We start from the raw sequence: 23,750 nt of genomic DNA, 5'->3' as shown, positions 1-23,750 counted from the left end.
TTAAGTCCCATAATACTTGGCGGACCGGGGTCCCCCAGGGGTCTGTACCAAGTCTCCTTTCCGAAAATGGCAGCTGTTTGTTTTTTTTAAGTTTTCATATTTTTGCTTAATATTTGCCTATTATGACATGCCCAGAATGGGTACGCTCATGTGGTCACCTATAGGTAGCACATTTTACTTTAACCCATTCTGACCTGAGATCAGATTCCTACGAGGTTTCCACTGGACACACACTGGTCTGATTAACCCATTCTGACCTGAGATCAGATTCTAAAAAATGTCGATTTTTCAAAAATAGCAGACCTACAAGCTCGTAGCGCGCCACTCGGTGGCGCGCTATGAGCTTGTAGATCTGCTATTTTTCAATAGCTAAAGCACGACATGATGCTGACACCAAAATGGGTGCCAGGTCAGAATGGGTTAATGCCAATCCTGTTGCACTTCAAAATAGTTTACTGATTATTTCTACATTGTGGTATGGCTACTTTGACTTACAGTAAGTAACAATACTTCTTCCACCGATGGCCCCACATCCTCAGCCATTGCCTTGCTCGACCCCCTGAGCGTCATAGGGAATGGAACCCGGAACCCAGGGTGTGTGCTCATTCCTGTGGTTAGGCAAACATGGCAGTCGGTGATGACAACCTTCCAACTTGATGTCTCTATGTTCGAAATGTCTCTGTAAACTCAGCGTGGTGAAACATCCACCGAGGTCATAATTGAAGACGTTGCATCCAAAATAAATACCCCGCCATCTGAAAATTGACACCTTCCTGTTGCAATATGATTGACGACACGAAACTTGAAACAAACTGTTGGTACTTCTTAACCACTAAGGCCATATATAATTCATTGGCCGGGCTTCCCCAGGGGTCTATACTTGGCCCCCTCCTTTGTTTTCCCTATACACCAAAATGTCTTCACCGAAAATAACAGATCCAGACTTTGTGGAAGTGCTGAGAAGTGCCCCGCCTCCAGTGGGAGAATGTGGAGGTTTTGACCATAAAACAATCTGTAAAGTCAAAGAGGACTATTTCTCAATAATAGCCTACTATACTGTCCCCACATAGTATAGTAATATGTGGGCGTGCAGCCGTGCGCACACACACACACACACACACACACAATATTTGGGAAACACCCAGGTGGAAATCCACTTTAGAGAGATTACTATAATAATGCTTACAGCCTTACACCGTTCAGCGTCTTCTCACTGCTGGACGGAAGGAACTTCTAATAATACTAACGAGGCTAAAGATGACAGGGTGATGACAAGATGGCTTTTCAATGGAAATCCTGTGTGTGTGTGTGTGTGTGTGTGTGTGTGTGTGTGTGTGTGTGTGTGTGTGTGTGTGTGTGTGTGTGTGTGTGTCGCCAGGTGTTTTCCCAACAGTGAGAGTCATGCAGGAGAATTCCTGCTTCAAACAAATCCCGGGTCACCCATTAAACAGCAAATACAGACACGCTTAGAGCAAACACACACACACACACACACACACACACAGAGGGGAGAGAGAGAGAGTGAGAGAGAGAGCAGTGGAATATTAGCAGGCTGTTATCAGTGAATCTCAGGGCAGCATCATCACTAAACAGAAGACATTACATTCCCAGGATGATGATGATGTTAGCCAAATTACCAATACCAAATTAATATTAACACATTTTTGAGTGGTGCAACCACTCCAAGGAACAGCAATGTCCGTGACGTTAACCTATGTGACTATGTATGTGACTAGAGATAGTGCTGCACTGTTGCCTGCTAATATATCATATATTAGCAGGCAACAGTGCAGCACTATCTCTCTCTCTGTTTCTGGCACAACAGCGCCACTTTTGCCCCTACTGGTACTCATAGTCACATACATAGTCACATTGGTTAACGTCACGGACATTGCTGTTCCTTGGAGTGGTTGCACCACTCAAAAATGTAGAGAGAGAGAGAGAGAGAGAGAGGGAGAGAGAGAGGGGGGGGGATAGGGGAGAGTGGAGTTGCACCACTCGGTTCACACGGGTGTGATTTTTATTAATCATATATCACTTGCTCACCATGATTATTCATTCCAACGAACATCTTATCTCAGACTAACCCTAAAACAGTGGTTCTCAAAGTGGGGTCCATGCAGGGACCATCAGGGTTCCTTGAGGGGGAGTCCAAATGTACTACACCAGAACAGAGTTAAATGGTAGTTGCTGTACTACACCAGAACAGAGTTAAATGGTATAGTTGCTGTACTGCACCAGAACAGAGTTAAATGGTATAGTTGCTGTGCTGCACCAGAACAGAGTTAAATGGTATAGTTGCTGTGCTACACCAGAACAGAGTTAAATGGTATAGTTGCTGTACTGCACCAGAACAGAGTTAAATGGTATAGTTGCTGTGCTGCACCAGAACAGAGTTAAATGGTATAGTTGCTGTACTACACCAGAACAGAGTTAAATGGTATAGTTGTTGTGCTGCACCAGAACAGAGTTAAATGGTATAGTTGCTGTACTACACCAGAACAGAGTTAAATGGTATAGTTGCTGTGCTACACCAGAACAGAGTGAAATGGTATAGTTGCTGTACTACACCAGAACAGAGTTAAATGGTATAGTTGCTGTACTGCACCAGAACAGAGTTAAATGGTATAGTTGCTGTACTGCACCAGAACAGAGTTAAATGGTATAGTTGCTGTACTACACCAGAACAGAGTTAAATGGTATAGTTGCTGTACTACACCAGAACAGAGTGAAATGGTATAGTTGCTGTACTACACCAGAACAGAGTTAAATGGTATAGTTGCTGTACTGCACCAGAACAGAGTTAAATGGTATAGTTGCTGTACTACACCAGAACAGAGTTAAATGGTATAGTTGCTGTACTACACCAGAACAGAGTTAGGGCATTGAAAAGAAAACATCTGACAGACAAATGACATGTCATGCTGCCACCGAACCGTTCCCTGGCCCGCACTCACGGCTCACAGATTGGCACACTCTCAGAGTTATGGGGGTCTCTCTGAACATTAAAAGGTTTGAGAACCTAAAACATTATATCACCTTTCAAAACAGGAAGTAACCATATATCCTGTTTACCCTCCATGCCAGTAGCTTCCCGGGCATCAGATTATACAATCAAAGTGTCACTTTTATAATCCAAATTAAACACGCAGTCAGACTGCACACACACACACTGACTTTCTCTCCACTCTCCCGTTGTGGTCTAAACATGTGCTTGTGCGTGTCCGTGTGCGTGCATGTGTATGTGTAATTGTATGTGGTGTATGTGTATGTGCAATGTATGTATGTGTGTATGTGTGTGTGTGTGTGTGTGTGTGTCTGTCCAGTGTTAGCTTTGGCAGAAAGAAGTTAGAGCTCTTTAAGCGTCTGTAAGACATGTATAAATCCTCCTCATTCAACACAACACATACCATCTGAAGTTCCCACAGACACACACTGACACACACTCCACAAACAGACACAGGTCTCTGTTATTTCTTCTGATGTTTTATGGTTCTTGAGGCTCTTTTTGCATCTACTGTTCATGTATTGTTCACATCAATAAAGCGGTGAAGTGAATTGTCATCTAGAGATAAGACCTCTATTCATCCCGCTGGGGAAATGCAGGCATCAAAGGCAGTACAGCAGTTAAAAACAGATTACAGGCCAAGGAAAGAAATTACTATGAGAGATATACTGTAGCATGATGGAGAGGCAATGTGAAACTTGTTTTTTTATTATAGATTCTCATTTATATATAATTAATAATTATTATAGAGAGAGAGAGAGAGAGAGAGAGAGAGAGAGAGAATGATAGAGATATTCGGTTGTTGTTTACATATGAAGACACTTCCTCAGTCCTCCTGGAAAAGCAGTAATTATCAGCTGAGTTGTCACATCATTAATGTCTCCATTGTTGACGAGTAAATTAAACCCTTCATTACTGCACAGGAAGGGGAGAGGGGGGCTTAATCTTGATCTGACCCTCTCTTATTTCCTCTCTCTCTCTCCTCTCTCCTCCCCCCAGTAATAACCTGCACAGTTTTGGTTCACTCAGCATCCTCCAATCCTGGCGTATGTGAAAAGGTTTCGCAACCAATGCATTCCTTTTTAACAACTTGAACCCTGGCATGCCTATTCTGGGGGGGAAACATTCACATGACTCGCCACGCATCACAAGGCATTGTGAGCTTGTAGACCCAGAATGAATATGTATTGGTCACAGACCCCCATCTGAAAATATTTTGGCTGGTTTGATTGGTGTCTGATAACAGACAGGTGTTCAAACAACTCATTGCTCTGGGAGAAGAAGCTATCTCTCTCTCTCTCTCTCTCTAATATAAGAGTCAATTTACACATTTCACACCATCACAGCCCGTGATTGGTCGATCTGGAAAAAATACGATCACCCCGAGAGATGTGGTGTTTTAATGAATTGAATGAGCCATTCAGTAGATCAGGTCATTGCAGGGGGGGGGGGGGGGGGGGGTCCGTTCCGTCAAAGGTGAGAAACAGTTCATAGAGTTGAACAAACACAGAGACATTGTTGTTTGGCATCTTATCATAAAGTCACAATGTAGTGAATAATGTCCAACACTAGAGAATCCATCAATGGACTGTTTTTGCAGGTGTGCTTGGACTGTGTGCGTGCGTGCGTGCGTGCGTGCTTGCATTAATGGATTACAATAATAATACTATGGGTAATACCAGTTGACATGTAACAATACACTCAATATACCTTACACCAATAACACATTTTGACACTTTTTTCCTTTTATGGTAAAGACTTGACGAGATGTTGACTGCTAAACTGTCTTCATTGCACATGCATGCACGTGCAGTCGTGCACATGCCATTTAAAAATAAAAATAAAATTTGGGATATGTTTTGGAATCACAAATCTTGTATGGGAATCCCTGGAACAACATATTTTCAGATCTGTGCTACTGAAGAGAAGGTTCTATATAGTTCAGTGGGGTTCTGGAAGAGAGTTCTATTAGAACAAGAGGGTTCTCCGGTGCTGGAAACACGCGGCGGGATATTTCCCCTCATAAAGCTCCTGGTTAGAGGCTGCAGGTCTGTGTTCCGTGCAGCTGAGCTGCTCGTTTGCTTTTCACGGTTTGTAACGCAGGTGGACAGACAGACATGCAACACAGAGTGGCTGTGGCCCACTAAAGAGACCCCCCATGGGGGTTGATGGGGACCACATTTATGCTGTGGTGGTGGTGGTGGCCACAGCGGGACTGATAGAAACCGACAAGCGGTGGTCTGCTGCTGGGGGGAAGGGTTAGGGGGGATGGCTGTTGGCCGGGCCTGCAGCAGCACACTTGGAGTTCTATGTTTCCTGCCTGTTGAAGCGTTTATATGGAGGCACAACATCCACTCTGAACAATGAATAATAGATGTTTTGTCTGTGTGGCAACCACTTAACCACATGAACCCTTGTGTCCCCATTGTGTGCATGTCATAATAGGTGAACGAACGTTCACGAAAATTGCAGGTTAATCGGCTATTTATTTTAGATTTGGTGTAGAGGGGAAAGGAGGTGACCAAGTACACACTAGCCCTCGGGGAGTGCAGTAAATCAAATATATATGGTGATATCACTGGCTCCTCACTGGCAGGTGAGTCAGTAGGGTACAACGGGCTGTGGGCTCGTTTGCTGCTGCGGTTCATCGCTGATTTGATTGGCTCATTTCATTGATTGCTGCCAAATCAATCAAACAAAGCTAGGGGAACTTGGCACGACTAAATACAAAATTGGGTGAAAAGGGTTAAAAATAATTAACTACTCTAAATGTATTAATAAAACATAAAAGAAAAAAGATTCACTCAAATATTGCAATTTTTAATGGGACCATTTTGTCAATTGATTTTTCCATGTCACGGTTCTGCATCTTTGTCCTGATGGCATGAGGGTGGAAAAGCGATACAGGGGATGATCACTGATCAGTGTCATCGTGTGATATTGATCACTGATCAGTGTCATGGTGTGATATTGATCACTGATCAGTGTCATCGTGTGATATTGATCACTGATCAGTGTCATCGTGTGATATTGAAAGTGCTAGCCGTGTGATGGCCTTATTGTTCATTTCAGACAGTGTGGGTGTGGGAAGTCCCATAATAATCAACAATCACAATATAAATAAGAATCACAATATAAATCAAATTGGCACCCAATGTATCGAGATCCCGTCGAATCATGCCACCCCAGTTACAATTAAATACTGTATTCTACATAATAATAAACATACAGCATGTTTTGTATTAATGATCAAAATCTACAAAGCAACTAAAGTTGTCAAATACTTGTAGAGGAGTAAAAAGTACAGTACAGTGGAGCAGAAGCATAAAGTATAATAAGTAAAATAAGAAATACTCAAGTCAAAATAAAATGTACTGTACTGTGTAAATGTGTGTGTGCACGGCTGTGCATGTGTGCATGTGTGCGTGTGTGCGTGCTTGCGCGCGCGTTTGCATCAAGCGTGCATGGGCTGGAGTGGAGCTCCGACAAAGGAAAACAGGGTTCATGTGCTGGGCGGGGGTGGGGGTGGGTGGTTCTGGGTAATTTGGGTTTGGTGGCGGCGGTGGGTCCAGCTTGCATGTGGCATTGGCAGTGTATCCCCCTCTCTATTGGAAAAATATTAGTCCGGGGGGAGTCTGTCGAAGGGGGGAAAAAAAAGCCACCAATAATATCTGCCTAGCATCTACGACCCCCTCTACTCCCAGAGAGACATCATTCATTCCTCTCACGGAACCACAGAGTGAACGCTCCCCTGACTCGGCGGCCGCGTCCGCGCTGACGTCTGATGTGGTGAGATCATGTAAAGACGTAGAATAACACAGGGACGCCATGTGTCAACCTCGCTCCACGCTGAGAACACAGCGGCGCGACGCGGATCACATCTGTGTCGCATGTGGTTTGTTTTGAAGGGATTGTTAAAACTTCAATGTGATCCTTAGATCAGGAGTGGGTTCTAATTAGAACCCGACCGATATATAGGTCTGGCTGATGTATCAGCCCTTTCCCCCCCCCCCCCCCCCCCCCCGTCTTCTTTTTGACTGCATCGATAATCGGCAATTATGCAGCCAATGTGTCCTCACTCCTCATATATATTTATTTATCTTGTAGGCCACGTTTGCACGGCAACTATCACTACCGATGCGTCAATCTTGATTCTGCGTTTACACAGAGATGCAACAGTGGTTGAAAACACTGTAGGCGTGCAAAGCCGGCGCAAGTGGCGTCAGCCATGATGTCACTCGTTTTTCAGTTTCTCCCGTATTGCATGTTTACATGGAGACGGGAGGTGGAGCGCTTTGAAATATTTCCACTCTGAAAGGAGTTTTCACTTAATTGCGTTTTCAACCACCAAAAACATCTAGAGACGAAAATTCCAAAATGTATTCTGACCCCTCCACGAAAAGGCCTAGTTGTCCCTGACCCCTTATCCATCTCTTTTTCTCCACAATTTAGTCTAAATGCCATTGAATTCCTCACCACACATTTCTATATTGCTACCGTCTCACCTTCCACTCAGGTGCCCTAATCAGGAGGAAGCCTTGGTTCTACTCCTCCCATTCAGCATTCCCTATATGACAGACGCTGTACCAGCCTGCAGGAGTCACTAGTGCAGTGGCAAATATCATTCTTCTGCCCGGCTTCCCTCCCCAAATGTGACCAATTGTGTTTGTTTAGAGTAGACACTCGGCCAAACCGGATGCTACTTTGCAGGCACTTTATCCCTGCACCACCTGAGTGCCCCGTGTACCCATTTTAAACAACTTTCAGCCTGACATCCCTAATATAGGCATGTCCGTATTATTTATACTTGTGTTACAGTAGTCAAGCTACAAGCTCATAACATATTGCAATGTGCTGCGTTCTGATATTGTAGATCTGCTATTTCCGCCGTTTAGAGAAACATTTTCAAAACATTTTCCATGACATGCCTATATAATGACATGGCCAACATAGGGACGCCAGATTAGATAGTGAATTAGTGAAGTATAAAGACGGTTTTCCTTGTTCTTCCTTCCAAGTGATTCTTTTGTCAATGGAGCGGTTCTTTGAAAGCGCAGAGGCAGTGCAGAGGAAGCATTCCTTTGGGTCTCAGTCAGTGATAAATGAACGGGACTTAGTCACAGTGGATCTTGTGTGGAGCCAGGAGTTTGGAGCTGGTCCACGTTGTAATTACTTCACTATGTTACGGTTGGAGCGCGTCCATCATCACACTGTGAGATAATGTACACAACTCTGATTCAGATTGCAACTATCGGTACTTTACTACTGCTGGGTCGCGACTAGGGCTGGGGAATTAACCCAAACTGTATATCGAAACCCATATATAGAACAAATAACCTACTTATAACTAAGCAAACCTTTTCCCCCCATATATATACGCATACGGTATCAACAAATTGCGCGACGGAGCATAAATTAGGCTTCATTTGAAGTGGAAAACAGTGTTTTCCTTATTCATTGTCTAAATGTTGACAACACATTGAGACGGACTGGGCACCAGTAGGCTGTACTGGAGCTCCCTGGGTGAATTCAATGGATAAAGCATGGTTTCCAATAGAGGGTATGCGCATGCATAAAGTGAATGGCGGATCGAGTGGCAAAGTGAGTAACAAAGTGAATTTAATGTCGTTTAAAGTCATTTAACGCAATCAAATAGGACTTTTCGTTTGGATGTTATGGGCTGTCGAGGCCAGAAAGTAGTTTTTTGCCACTCAGTAGGCGTTCCTGCATAACTTCCGGGTATGGTGATGATGTCACGCGCATACCCTCTATACATCCATTATTCTAAAACATGATCCTTCAAATTATGGATACTTATCTAAGTTATCTAAATTCATCCTCTGAAGATTCATGCTACCCTTGGAGATTACATTCCACAGATCATTTTAAAGGCTATGCCATTGCCAAGAAATAATGTCTATGTATATCCATGGTCGAAATAACTTTTAATGGGAAATTATATGAAAACATTATTTGTCATCGAACTGCAAATGGCTTGGAATTGGTTGTAAGCACAGCAATGCTGTGTACCCTATAGCGCAGTGCTTCTCAACCTGTGGGCCGGGAGCACACTGGTCGTGTGCCGTAAGGATGTTGCAAGTATAGGCCCCCAAATAATTGTCAAAACACTAAGATTTGAAAGATTTCATTCATTCACAATCGATTGACATGATCATTAAAGTAAACATGCTCTGAAAATGCACGCAGCCCACCCATAAGTGGGCACTGGTCCAGAGAAGGTTGAGAACCACCCAAAACAACAACAATATGCGAGCTCACGTCACGCTGAGACACGCTGTGAGCTTGTAGATCGGCTATTTTCAACGAGCAGAGGGGGAACAAAGGAGGGGCCCCAAGTACAGAGTCCTGGGGGACCCCAGTCAACAACGTATATTGGGTTTAAGTGGTTGAGAGTGAGTAAAAGCCCAAAGGTCTGTGCAATCACAGCGAGTTCAGAGAGCTCACAAATCATTGGTGTGACGTTACCCAGGACCCGAGGAACGCCTTCATCACAACCTGAACATCTTAATGACATTAAACAACCTGATTGTTATCACTGTCATCACCGTTTCCCCCTCGCTGTGCATCTGACCGACCACACCGCTCTGATGATGATGTGCCCTTAATGTGCGATCGGATTCTTTCCTCTTGACGTTAGGCTGTTTTGACGTCCTCAGCGAAGTTCTGTAACGGTATATCTGTCCAGTTTATAGGAAATACACGGCCCTCAATGAGATCCACATGCAAGAGGAAAAGTATTCCCCGAGCCAGCAGGAGTCCTTTGATCACATAGAACCAAAGATTCTGTTACTTTTTTCCCCCCTACTCCGTCCATAACAGTAGGAACAGTGAAGACGGGGAGCTCTGAACACAGGTGTGCATGCGCACACGCGCGCGCGCGCGCAGCACGCACGCACGCACGCACGCACGCACACACACACACACACACACACACACACACACACACACACACACACACACACACACACACACACACACAGTCACATGCATGCAGCTAGCCAGCTAAGCCTGTCATAATTGCCCAATCACAGTTATTTTGGCAATTATTTTTCATAATCATTAAAATCCTTTTCCATTCTTCTGAATAAAACAGCTGGATGAAATCATTATTTCCATGTCCATTATTTCCACACTCTTTTAACCACCAATATGGCATCCCTATTTTGGGCATTTAAGACAAATAATTAAAAATATATATATATATATTTTGTATACGTGTAAAAATGTCCATACATTTTCAAACAATAGCAAAAGTTAGCACTACAACCTCACCGCGCCTTGTATCACGATGTCTTCTGATTATTTAAGTAACAAAGCTTATTTTGTCATTATCTGTTCATGTGCAAACAAAGTTTGCTAAAAGGCAAATAGAAATGTAACTTTCATCAATAGGTTCCGATGTTCACCTCCAAAAACACAATTAATCCATTATTAATAGCAAATTATTTGTATGACAATTCATTGTCAATTAAAATGTCATGACCATGACAGCCCTACCGCAGCTTCCCCCCAGCTCATTCTTTGTCTTCCAGAAGTCATTCCCCTGGTCTTGAACGGTGTAATTACCACATTAAAGTGCCTGTCAGGCAGGCTATCGTCTATTCTGTGTTCTAATAACGTTGCCGGGGACATGTCCATTCAGTACTCCTTCCCACAGTGTCAGTCAGTGAATACTCACTGGCTATTCATTTGGATTCCATATTCTTTAGAAATACTCGTAGTCTTGAAACCGTGCCGTCCAGAGGCCAGGCTCAACGACACACAGACTGCATGGTCCATTCTCTGTAATTATCAACAATTACCACTTCCACTGTGACGGCTTTTGACTGGAGGCCAGCTGACCTGCCATGTCTGATTGACAAGGTGTTTTGTAGCCGTCAGAGGAACTTGTGCGGTCTTTACAACGCAGCCACGGACGTGGGCAGAAAGCAGACACTGGAGGCTATGGGGTTGATCAGGACTTCATGTTCCAAGGCTGACTTACTCCTTTTCCACCAGTGGAACAGGTTCACACCTAATCTAGAAACGCTGTGGAACATGACCAGAAGATTTGTAACCTAGAATTCATGGCAGGGGAAGCTATATGTGATTGACAAATACAACCATCCATCCCTCCCTCATTCAACAAAGCACATGACCCCAAACACGCCAATGGAGCTGATCGGTACAAAGTTGGCTTTGCACATTGGGCCTCATGCGACAACCGTTCTTAAGAAGTTCTTAAGACGAAATTTGTTCTTAAACCCACAAAATTACAAACCCAAAAAGACCCTACCCACCCCATACATACCCCATACCCCACCCACCACCATCGCCCCCCACGGATAATATGCTCATTTCAGCAAATTTACATTGACGTCTACATTGTCTAGTGGTGATAAGTTGACTAATGTGAGATAAATAATAAAATACATTCATGAATTAAATTTGCTGTTCACTTCAGAAGTACTAAACAGTACCTCCACAGTACTTTAATGTTTGGAGTCTGGTGTTCTACCATAGTTTAGGTATTCTTGGCTTCAACTTTATTTCCGTGTGAGGTCCTGTGGTCCCGCAATCACACACAGGTGTGACTGCAGGCAGGGCCGTGGAGTGATGCAAAACCACACCCACCTGGGCGAAACACCTATAGGAAAGAGTGAGTGCCCCATGCCTTATGTGGATTGGTGGGCGGTTCCCTATGTACTAATTAACGTGCTAATTAGGATAGGTGGAGTGTCTACAATACATATGATAATTTGGATGAACTGGCACACCTCTTCAAGTTACGAGGATTGGAATTCATCATCATAAGAACATAGTTACGAACAATTCTGCCTATTTAAGAACATTTATTCGACTACACTTCTTAGGAATTCACGTAGGAAGAAATGTAACTAGAAAAGTTAGGAACTTATTGGCGCATGAGGCCCATTATTACTAGTAAGACATTAGATTTGTTTCTCCATCATAATCAGCTTGAAATTCTCCCATGACAGGGAACGCTCATTTTGGTTGAGATGAAAACATGTTTCCATCGCGTGCCTCATTATACATCTTCATATAGCTATCAGCACAAAGGAATGTCTACGTCTCCTTGGGGAAGATGATGGATCCATCATCGCCCCTTCTAATAAACCTTCCTACCTTGTTGTAAAACCTTGAACAAATGCAGGACGCTGAATGAACCAAACTGAGCACCTCCCCCCCCCCCCAAAAAAAAACATTTGCTCTGGAATGGTCAGGATGCGTCCTGAACAGAGAAAGAAGATTCCCCATCAGACTTCACCCTGTGGTGACTCCAGGTCCACAGCATCACACAGGGGAAGTGTTGCAGCGGCTAAATTTAACACACAATGCCTGCTGTTTGTCACCAGTGACAAATGAGACCTTATCTACAGGCCTGTTGTTCTGTTGTTGCTGACTAATGTTCCTGACACTCCGCTCGTCTCCGGAGCCTTCCGCCTTGACACACTGCTAACTGGCATGTAGCGTAAAACACACACACACACACACACACACACACACACACACACACACACAGTAGTATATGAGCTTATATATACACCGGTATAATATTTTCTTTAAAGTAAACTTTAAAGTTCAATTCATAGTATAAATAACCATCACCTATCTCTCCAACTTCGCCACGTCTCAGACGCCTCCTTTCTACATGTGTCTATACTCTATAGTCATGGTTCCAAAAGTCATGCAACCTTTAAAAAATAAACACGAGTGCGTTATGTTAATTTCCATCAGATGATCTGATGTGAATAAATGGTCTGTCTGAGCGGAGAGCGCAGGTCCAGCAAACACACGTTACAGATCTAAATGATTAGGAATATTATGTATTCAGCAAAAGTGTTTCCATCTGTTTATCGCATTAATTCCTTCCAACGAAAACGCTCCCACCGCAGGCGAGTGTAAAAGCCTTTCATCACGCTGAGGATTATTTGATATGTTTCCACTCAGCTTTGATATGATATATTATTTGATATGTTTCCACTCAGCTCTCGGCCGGGCTCGTGCATCAGAATTCACAGAGACACCACATCTCATAAACACATCAGCGCTGCGCTGTTCCGGCCCTCTCGTCCAATGACAGCCGCTCACCGCTCCGCTCGCTAATCAAGACGGACGCGTGCTAAGAGCGAGAGACCGAGCGGCCTTTCTCCTCCGCAACGCCCCCCCCCCCCCCCCCCCCCTATACGCCTCCGCCAGCCAGCACCACCCCGTTGGCTTTAAACGCTTCGACCTCGGAGCCCCATGTCGACGGTTCTGATGAAAGCGACATGTGTTTCTTCGAGGGCCTCCGTGTTTATTTGACTTCCATACTTGCATTACGGGCCGAGTAAACACATCCACCCCCACTGCATGACCCTCCACTCCCACTCCCCTCCCACCCACTCCCAGTCTCCCACCCCTCAGATCACTTTCGCTGCTGCAAACATAATGCTGAACGGTGCTTAACCACTTAAACCCCATCTACGTTGTTGACCGGGGTCCCCCAGGGCTCTATACTTAGTCCCCTCCTTTATCCTTCACTGTACTCTAAATCTCGTCAACAATGCATTGCATTGCGAATTTACGATGGACTGTGAAATGTCTTATGCTGAATTGTCATTAATCATGACATTCCCAGATCCAGATCATGCTAGCACAGTCGTGTTTACGACCAGTTCCAACTCAGTTGGACCTTGATGACAAATAATGTTTTTATGTACTAGTTTCCCATAAAAGGGATCTCGACTGTTGCTATTGCGACATGCCATGGATACGGACGCTTGGGTTCATGTGGTTAAGCAGATAGAGGGGAGAAGAAACAGAGAGAGTGAGATAGATCTATTTAATTAAATTAACCCCCTCTGGTGCTAAATGGCTGTGGTTTATGTCACTGGAGTTTGATATGAAGGTATGTATGAGAATTTTTTTAACGCGGGGTGACATTTCTGAAATATTTGACCGCTGGACCTTTGCTCTTCACATCTGGAAGAAACTAACTTGCTTCCTTCACAACTACAACTACAGAACAGAACAGCTCTGTGTGTGTGTGTGTGTGTGTGTGTGTGTGTGTGTGTGTTGTGTACACAGGTATTACTACTTTTGAGGTCCAAACATGGAGTAAGGTCTAGTAAGGACCAAACTGCCAGACTCCACAAGACAAATGTTACAGGTCTGGATTAGGATTGGTTCGATTTAGGGCTAGGGGCTAGTAGGAGAGAGAGTTATATTTATGGCCACAGCACAGACCACCTGAACACCCCCCACAGAGCAGCCCACCTGAATACCCCCCAAAGCACAGACCACCTGACCTCCAGTTCAACTGCACATATCTGCCCGCACGCACACACGCGCACACACACGCGCACACACACACAGTCACACACACACAACTAATTCCAATTCAACCACCTCATCTTGGCATGTAGTGATGCGATACAGTGTGAAGCTGTAGATCTTCTATTTTCACTTGTATTATTATTATTATTTTTACATAGGGCTTAAAGACGGGTAAGTGACATTCCTTTGTTAAAATAATTCTGATACTTATTCTGATTACTATAGTATAGAGTGTTTGTTCAGTAACAGGGGTCTCCCTGTCTCTCTAGCTCTTTATTTAGAAAATCTATTTTCAGGTTGGGATACCGATCTTATCCAATCAGGAGTGACATTGGAAGTGATGACACAAATAAATAAGCAGACATAATAAGAACTGGAACACTATCAAAAGCTGATAAATGGGTACTTTCGCCTAAATTGCAACACGCCTGAAAATGTATTTTCTGTTTATTAAAGAGCTGGAGAGATGGGCGGAGGTTTTAACAACACAAACCTTGTATTGGGGTCCCTGGCATAACATTTTGTCAGATGGGGGTCTGAAGTCAAATACTTTTTTGAGTCAAATACTAATTTGAGAACCATTGTACTGTACTAAATGAACTGAGACACAAAAACAAAGCTGTCCTATGACAGACCAACATGGGTCGACTAGACTAAACATCCCCTGAGAGCCAGTCCAGTTGTGCAGAGGCCCCCAGGGGCCTTCAGGGGCCCTCTCTCCACAGCTGTCTCCTGTTACTGCTTTATAACTAATTCCCTAGGAGATATGGTTTCTACACCGAAGAGTAAGAGGCCAGACCACAAAGTGTTGTGTGTGTGTGTGTGTGTGTGTGTGTGTGTGTGTGTGTGTGTGTGTGTGTGTGTGTGTGTGTGTGTGTGTGTGTGTGTGAGAGAGAGAGAGAGAGAGAGAGAAAGAGAGAGAGAGAGAGAGAGAGAGAGAGAGAGAGAGAGAGAGAGAGAAAGATGGGGCCTGCGTTCTATCACCTTATCTGCTGGAAGTTTCTCTCTCTCAGTTTTCAGTTTGTGTATTGTGGAAGGGGATATTCGATGTGAGTGTGAGTGTGAGTGTGAGTGTGAGTGTGTGTGTGTGTGTGTGTGTGTGTGCGAGCGTGCGTGTGCATGTGTTCCAGGCTTTATTCATACAAAGTGTCGATTTTTATGAACACATGCAACATACTGTATACACACAACACTGCACCTACACACAGACCATTGAACACACACACAAACCAAGCCGATCACATCATGTTTCTCCTATGGTGCTACTGCTATGTATACAAACACACAAGGTTCCATTATTGTCCATTAAATAAAACGATTATCACATTCCGTCCGTCCTCTGCCTGTGCCAGCATGACATTTACATCACCATTTCAAATAGAACATACATGTTTGGGTGTGTGTGTAAGGGGATGGGATTAGGGGTGGGATGTGAGCACCATGTCATCACTGAGCCAACATGGCGATGACCCCTGGATGGGATGTGATCACCATGTCATCACTGAGACAACATGGTGATGACCCGGATGGGATGTGATCACCATGTCATCACTGAGGCTGCGTCTGTCGGGTCAAAGGCACCCGGACAGGGTTGCGCTGTTTCAAGTTTAGAACTTAATCCAGACAATGTTATTTACTGATAACAAACCCTGTACGGACATTAGCTAATCAGGCCCTATCACGTGTGCGTGCCGTGTATGTTACGTGTGCGTGCCGTGTGTGTGTGTGTCAGGGGGAAGGGTGGGGTACAGATGATAAATCGGAGTTTGACCATGTACCTGATTAGATTGAAGCCTCATCAGTCAACCTTGCGCGCACGCGCACGCGCACGCGCACACACACACACACACACACACACACACACACACACACACACACACACACACACACACACACACACACACACACACACACACACACACACACACACACACACACACACACACACACACACACACACACAGAACACTGGAAAACAGTAGGCCTACAGCTTAACTGGAGCACAGCTGACCCTGGGTCTGTAACTGACCAGACCTCAGGACAATTAGGAGAGGTGATGGATCACATGGATGGAGGGTTCAGAGTATAGGGCTATCACAATGTTAGCTCTTATTTCTGAACATATCGGGGGAAAAGGTTCTATATTTCAATAGATACAAAATAGTACAGGTATGTTGTACTTTTGAATACTTGAAATAAAATGGTGTCCACCACTGAAGAGTATAGTGACTCCTCTGTAAACTCATAAATCCTGCTGTCGCCACTCATACGCTGTGTGTGTTTGTTCTTTTCAACGCAGTCAAATCCTCCATTTTAATTGAACCGTCGGGGTGTAAACATGCACCCAAACGGACTGCACGAATGCAGACTGTGATTAAACACACTCTGAGAGTTTCCTCCTTCTTCTTCTGTACCACAGTAACAAGCCTTCTCCCCCGCCGCCACTTTACACTGCATGGCTGCTTACCCAGAGTGCAGTGCTGGGAAACTCACAGCCTCAGAGTGCGTGCCTGCAGTGCGTGTGTGCGTGTGTTCGTGTGTGTGTGTGTGTGTGTGTGTGTGTGTGTGTGTGTGTGTGTGTGAGTGATTGTGCGTGCATGTGTGTAGTTAGGATCCAAGCCAACTTTTCCTCCTGGAATTTCCTGTCTCAATCAAGCGCACCCCTTAATCTCTCCTCCTCCCCCTCCTCTCTTGCTCGCTCCTTCTCTATACTCTCTCTGCCCACCCTCTCTCTCTCTTTCTCCCAATTCTATCATTCCCCTGTATCTGCCCCCACCCTCTCTCTCTCTCTCTCTCGCTCCAGTACATGATGAGTCCTCTGAACTCAACGCTGAACCAGTATTGCCAGATTATGCGAGAGAAACAAGCAGCCAGGTCAATGAAAGCGAGCCCAAAATGAGCAACTAGGGCAGCTCAGTCAATGTTGTTTTAAGAGCAGTGGTTCTCAAACATGTCAAGGACCCCCAAGGATCCCCAGATGAATATGTATTTGGCCACGTATGGGACCCCTATACAAGATTTGTGTTTCAAAAACATTCCAGAGTTAAAGATTTTTTTTTTCATGATTTTTTTGAAAATAGCAGATGGAGGGTTCAAGTGGCTAAACTGAAAAATAAGCCCAAAATAAGTAACCGCACTTTAGAAACAAGCCCAGATAACCACAACCCGAAACTTCCAATATTTACAAGCCCAAAGTCGCTTATAATAAACAGACTTGGCAACACTGCAGTGAACCCAGAGAGAGAGAAAGGACAGAGACAAGGGAGAGAGAGAGACAGCTTCCTCTCTGAGAGCAGTGAGACATGTTCTCTGTTCACCTGTCTCATGGTAAGTACCCAGACAGAGGCCGCCTAGAGCAGGCATCTCTTCTGGGTTTTTAGACAGCTGGTGGATGGAAACGACGCTCGCTCGCGCGCGGCTGCAACATGACGCGTCGGCAAAGCGTTTCCGGTTCTAGGCCGCCTCTTGACACTATACTATATCTGGGTCACTGACAGTCTTCAGCCAGTAGCCACTCAGCCAATTAGCACCCTCTCCCCATCTGATATGGTTATTATGGGAGTACAAGGCTGTCCAATCTGAAGTGCTGTTACAAAGTATTGTGTGTGTGTTCGTGTGTGTGTGTGTGTGTGTGTGTGTGTGTGTGTGTGTGTGTGTGTGTGTGTGTGTGTGTGTGCCTTGAAAACGCCAGCGTTCAGTGTAAATCGAGAGAAGATTCATTCATTAAACCATTGTTTGATCCAATTCCAGGCTTCCTGACCTACTCCTTGACCCCTACAAACAAAAACACACACACACACACACACACACACACACACACACACACACACACACACACACACACACACACACACACACACACACACACACACAGAGAGAGTAGTGTCAAGCAGGGTGAATACACACAAAGCTTCAACTTCTGTCGACACTCTTGAAACAAAGCTCACACTCTCAGCTTGTCCTCATGGCTTTTATAATACAGAACTTGACTTAGTAGTCTCTCTCTCTCTCTCTCTCTCATAAGAGAGGGTTGGGTGAGTTCCAGCAACAGTCAGACATCTTGACACAAACACCAAGCTGTGTCTGAGAGACGAGACAAGACAAGAAGAGCGAAAGAGAGAGAAAGGAAAAGTGAGAGGAAAATAAAGGAAGAGAAAGAGGGGGGTTTGGGGGTGAGACATTAATTGTCTCCATGAAGGCTGATTTACACTTTGTCGTGCAGTGGTGTAAACCAGCTATTTTCGGTGGCCAACAGTAACAGCAAAATTAGGCATGAGGTGTTTCAACATATCTACCAGTGCCGGTACTCAGGGGTGGATGTACTGTACGCTGTGTTCGGGGTGGATTGGGGGAACCGTGCTTCTGTCGTCATTCATTTTTATGGCCCGGTGGAGAAATATTATGTTTTATCCCCGATTCTGCTCAGAATTAATTCAATACAAGCATTTCCTTTTAGGACATGCATGTACACTACGGGCTCCATCTTGCGCCACCCTTATCCCTTATCCCTGAACGTATTTGCCATGTTTTACTATTTTGAAAATCATTTTTAAATAGTTCAACTATAGCCGATGGATAGACATCGACACGTTGTGAGCTTGTAGATCGGCTTTTTGAACTATAGTTTTTTTTAAATAGTAAAAAATGGCAAATAAATGTAGGGATAAGGGTTTAGGGGTGGCGCAAGATATAGCCCTACGTCTGATGTCTTACCTGTGGTATTTGTCAAAAGAGCACAGATTTGCGAAAGTAGCACATCTACAGCTGAAAATGCGCCACAATGTGTAGACTGCCTATTTTCACAAATCTTTGTGGTCAACAAAATGTTTATGGTATTGAATTGTTACTACAAATAGAGCCCTACTGGACTCGGGGACTGGTTGAAGCAGGCATCACTCGGGTCCTGAGAGGACAGGAGGACGAGAGGGGAAGGCCGCGACAGAACCAATCCCAGTGACAATAGCCTCAATCAGGGTTAAGTCGCAGTAATGCCTGTCTTTATGTCTGGGATCCTCTGAGAAAACAACGCGGAGCATTCCAGCACGGCCCGCAGGCCCGGAGTCTTGTTACGCCTTGTTTTCACAGGAACTCTGCGCCGGAGGACAAAGTAACACATCTCTAACAACAAAAGGTGTTTTAAGAAGAAAATGGGACTTTTACACTGAGACCCGGCGGCTCCATGGGCTTAGCTGTGTGACGGCTGATGGTCCGAATGAGCGACGCGGAGGGATTTCAGAGCAAATCCTAGGAATGCTGACTCAAAGAAAACTCCTTTGAAAGCTTCATGACACCAAGCATTCAATATTAATTAGGCTGTGGTTTTTATGTTGCATTTCAGACCTCCATGCTTCCCACTTATGTTGAGCCTGTCGTTCCACAGAACTCCTCGCAGATAGAGGTTAACCCTCGTCGTTCCAACCCTCGGTTCTTATACCAACTCCTCGCAGATAAGAGGTTAACCCTCGGTTCTTATACCAACTCCTCGCAGATAAGAGGTTAACCCTCGTCGTTCCAACCCTCGGTTCTTATACCAACTCCTCGCAGATAAGAGGTTAACCCTCGGTTCTTATACCAACTCCTCGCAGATAAGAGGTTAACCCTCGGTTCTTACTAAACTAATATAGTTGTACAGGGTGGAACCTGTGCTTGTTCCATTCTTTTCCATTCCCCTCTACGCCGAAATTAACCAAACTACATTGTGAGCTTGTGGATTGGATATTTTCAGCTGTGTTCCCTCCATAGTATAGGGAGGGATGCTCGGGTTCAAGTGGTTAAAGCTGATTAAAACATTGTTTCAACCAATCTGTAGGGTAGAGTATGTTAATACAATCTATATTTGAGACAGGCGGATGTGCACCAAAATGTGCACCAGTTCAGATCGCCAAGTCATAGACCGTGACGTGGGCGAGACTGCTTTTGGTCCTGCTATTGGTTTTCATACGTCACTGGCTTCCCCTCTGAATTCTACCAGCTCTACCGGGTTCGAATCCCTCGTAGGATATAAAACTTACGGATTGCGTAAAATATGTTCTCGCTAAGCTTTGACCTTTGACCCTGTCGCTCCCAGTTCACCCTAGGCTTGATGCACCACGGACAACCAACCAGCTATCAGGGATGAACCCTGAGGAGATGGGATGGACGTGTTGAGCTGGTATACTGCAGATCGCTATGTTCATTATCGCTCCTGATCCTAGAACTTAAGTCTTAAGTGGTTAACATCCCTTCTTTAGTTTGTTTTTTTCCTGATCATTAAAACATGTCGAGATGCAGCTGCCTGTTGTTGCGCTGCTTAAACAGAGCTCCGCTCATCCACCCTAAACAACATCTAAAGACTTGAACTCTAAAAGCCTGTGTACTCAGACGCTGTAATAGCAGTAATTAATGCATATCTGCTGTGGGGCTCCTAATGAGAGCCGTTTCCCCTGAAGCCAGCGAGACCTTTTGAAAACGGCAGGAAATGCTTCATTTACACATTCTTTGTCCCTCGTATAAAAAGGAACGCGACTCATTGTTGTGTGTTACAATAAAAGACGTTGCGTTGGTCTTATTAGCCGGGGCAGACCGTTAAAATGGACCTGCACTCTCTCAGCGCTGATCTGCCTCCGACCGACTGCAAGGTTCCCATTACAGCGGCGTTATGGGAACTGTAAAGAGCTGTTATTGCACCTCCCGCTGCGAGGCGGGCACGGAGCCTATCACGGGACTCTGCACCAGTATACTGTATACTGTACACAAACACATTCCGTAAACTATCACGCAATCACATCATCACAAGAGATGCTGTGTCCAGTGATATAGGATCTCTGTCTGATTGTAATGTCGCCGGCCTATAGGATCTGAACCTTGTACTCCTTGCTATTGGTTGACTATGTCTCTCTGTCGCTGTTTCTTTCAATCAATTTCAGTTTTTCTGGTCGAGATGCTTTGAAAAGTTTATATTTGAAGCTATTGTTCCTTTACTGATATCTTTCTCTCTCTTTCTCCCAGGTGCCCATCATGTCTTCCCTACCTTCCACACGCCCATCCCCATCGACATGCGACACCATGAGGGGCGCTACCATTATGAGCCTCACCCTCTCCACATGCATGGGTAAGTCCTCCTAAATGGTGCTTTCTAAGTAACCACAAGGTCTCTGAGCTGGTGTACCCTGTAGAAAGACAGCAGCAACAACAACAATACCATTGGAAAGTGCTTCCTCCTAGATAGTAAAACCTCGGATTAGATCATGATCATCTAACTTCACTAAAAAAAATTAATGTATATTGCCACAATGCGATATCAATGTATTTTGTCCAAAGTTATTGTGATATTTCATTAGTAGTTACTAGTAGGTGCATCAAGACTGAGAGAGAGGAGAGATAGAGATGCGGCTGTGATAGATATATGAGAGAGCGAGAAAGAGAGAGAGAGAGAGAGAGAGAGAGTGTGTTAATATTTCCTGTCCTATCTAGTTGTGGTGCTAGAGGTCGTGCGGAGCTTCTGGCAGAGTTCACAATGGAGCAGCTCTCTGCCAACAAACAGAAACTCCACTGACAAACCCAAACAATAAATCCTCTGCTGCAGTGAGAGGAGAACAGTGCACCGTTTACAAATAGAGTCCAAACCCAAACAATAAATCCTCTGCTGCAGTGAGAGGAGAACAGTGCACTGTTTACAAATAGAGTCCAAACCCAAACAATAAATCCTCTGCTGCAGTGAGAGGAGAACAGTGCACTGTTTACAAATAGAGTCCAAACCCAAACAATAAATCCTCTGCTGCAGTGAGAGGAGAACAGTGCACCGTTTACAAATACAGTCCAAACCCAAACAATAAATCCTCTGCTGCAGTGAGAGGAGAACAGTGCACTGTTTACAAATAGAGTCCAAACCCAAACAATAAATCCTCTGCTGCAGTGAGAGGAGAACAGTGCACTGTTTACAAATAGAGTCCAAACCCAAACAATAAATCCTCTGCTGCAGTGAGAGGAGAACAGTGCACTGTTTACAAATAGAGTCCAAACCCAAACAATACATCCTCTGCTGCAGTGAGAGGAGAACAGTGCACTGTTTACAAATACAGTCCAAACCCAAACAATAAATCCTCTGCTGCAGTGAGAGGAGAACAGTGCACTGTTTACAAATAGAGTCCAAAAGGGAACATGCGCACATCTCCACAAATTCTACAGGTGCTGGAACAAAATGTAGAAGGAAGGAAGTCCGCGCACACGATCTAAGAGTCAAAAGTTAAAGTCAGTGTAAACTGTAAAAAGTAAAGTAAAGTAAAGTAGTCTTCAAAAGTATTTAAGCATTCAAATACTACAAAGTATTGTGGATTGCTTTGAAGTGCAGCACATTGGTAATGGAAGCACTTTAAGTGAGGCTTTTCCACTGTATGGTACCAGGCTCAACTCCACTCCACTTTCATGGTATTCCATCTGGCAAAGATTGTGTGTAGATGAGGTGATGATAACCAAATGTTGACGTGAATGCACGGCAGACTATACTGATTGGAGAAAGGAGTAGGAAACGGCCATGGAATGGATATAGAGTACAGTAATTGTGCGCTTTAGACTGTATGGTATTAACCGGGCTTACCACAGGTACTGTGGAAATGGCCTGCTAATGTGAGTGTAGAGAGAAGCTTGGAGGAAGGACACGCCAGTGGATCCTATAGTCAGTGGAATGTTTTTGTCAGAACAAGTGATGTGTGAATGGAAATCTGTTAAGCTACTGTAAACTGCAGATAACGTGGGTTTGTAAACTCTGCACTAGCCAGGAGTGTTAAGCGTCAGGCTCATATGACGAACTCCACAATGCTGTTAACAAACCTTTTAACCACTTAAACCGGAGTCTCCCAGGGATCTATACTAGGCCCCCCTCCTTTTTCCCTCTACAACAAATATGTCTTTCAGGACGCTAGGTTCATGTGGTTTTAACCAGCCGATGTAAATGTGAAATTAATCAAGAAACTGCATGCCCTGTTTCTCACGTACAATGAAGTCAGTTTCCACAGAGAGAGAGAGAGAGAGAGAGAGAGAAGAGAGAGAGAGAGAGATACAGGGACAGAGAGAGTTAAGACTTCAACCCATCAACCACAACCCCACAGGAAGAAGCAGTAGATTTTTATGAGAGGTTATAATACCATTCTATTGTAAAACCTCTGAGCCGTTGCACAGTAAAATAGACCCAGATACAGATTCAGAACCATGTGGTGTCCCTCAGGACTGTAAGCATATAGTTCATAATGCCCTGCTCAAGGGCACGGTGGCAGCGGGACGATGAAGTCATTTCAAATGGCTTACGCAGCCCAGGGTTTCAACGCAGCAACCCTCAGCCTGCGGTCGCATGGTAATTACTAATTAGCATGCCAGAGGGAGAGAGTGTGAGGGGGTGAGAGAGGGGGGGGAGGGAGAGAGAGGGGGA

At 44.6% G+C, this 23,750-nt stretch overlaps 1 protein-coding gene across 2 annotated transcripts in view; it reads left to right on the top strand.

The window, feature by feature from the left end:
• gli2a (GLI family zinc finger 2a) overlaps positions 1 to 23,750 on the top strand; it is a 100,135-nt gene that overhangs the window by 30,292 nt on the left and 46,093 nt on the right. For both annotated transcript variants that reach the window (XM_080786235.1, XM_080786234.1), the window contains exon 3: positions 21,335 to 21,437. In XM_080786235.1, the coding sequence (XP_080642361.1) occupies positions 21,335 to 21,437 (103 nt within the window). The remainder of the gene's footprint in view (positions 1 to 21,334; positions 21,438 to 23,750) is intronic.

The sequence above is a fragment of the Protomyctophum bolini genome, assembly GCF_963924005.1.
Source record: "Protomyctophum bolini genome assembly, chromosome: 16".
Lineage (NCBI taxonomy): Eukaryota > Metazoa > Chordata > Actinopteri > Myctophiformes > Myctophidae > Protomyctophum > Protomyctophum bolini.
The sequence above is the reverse complement of the archived record's forward strand: the minus strand, read 5'-3'. Positions and strand labels throughout refer to the sequence as shown.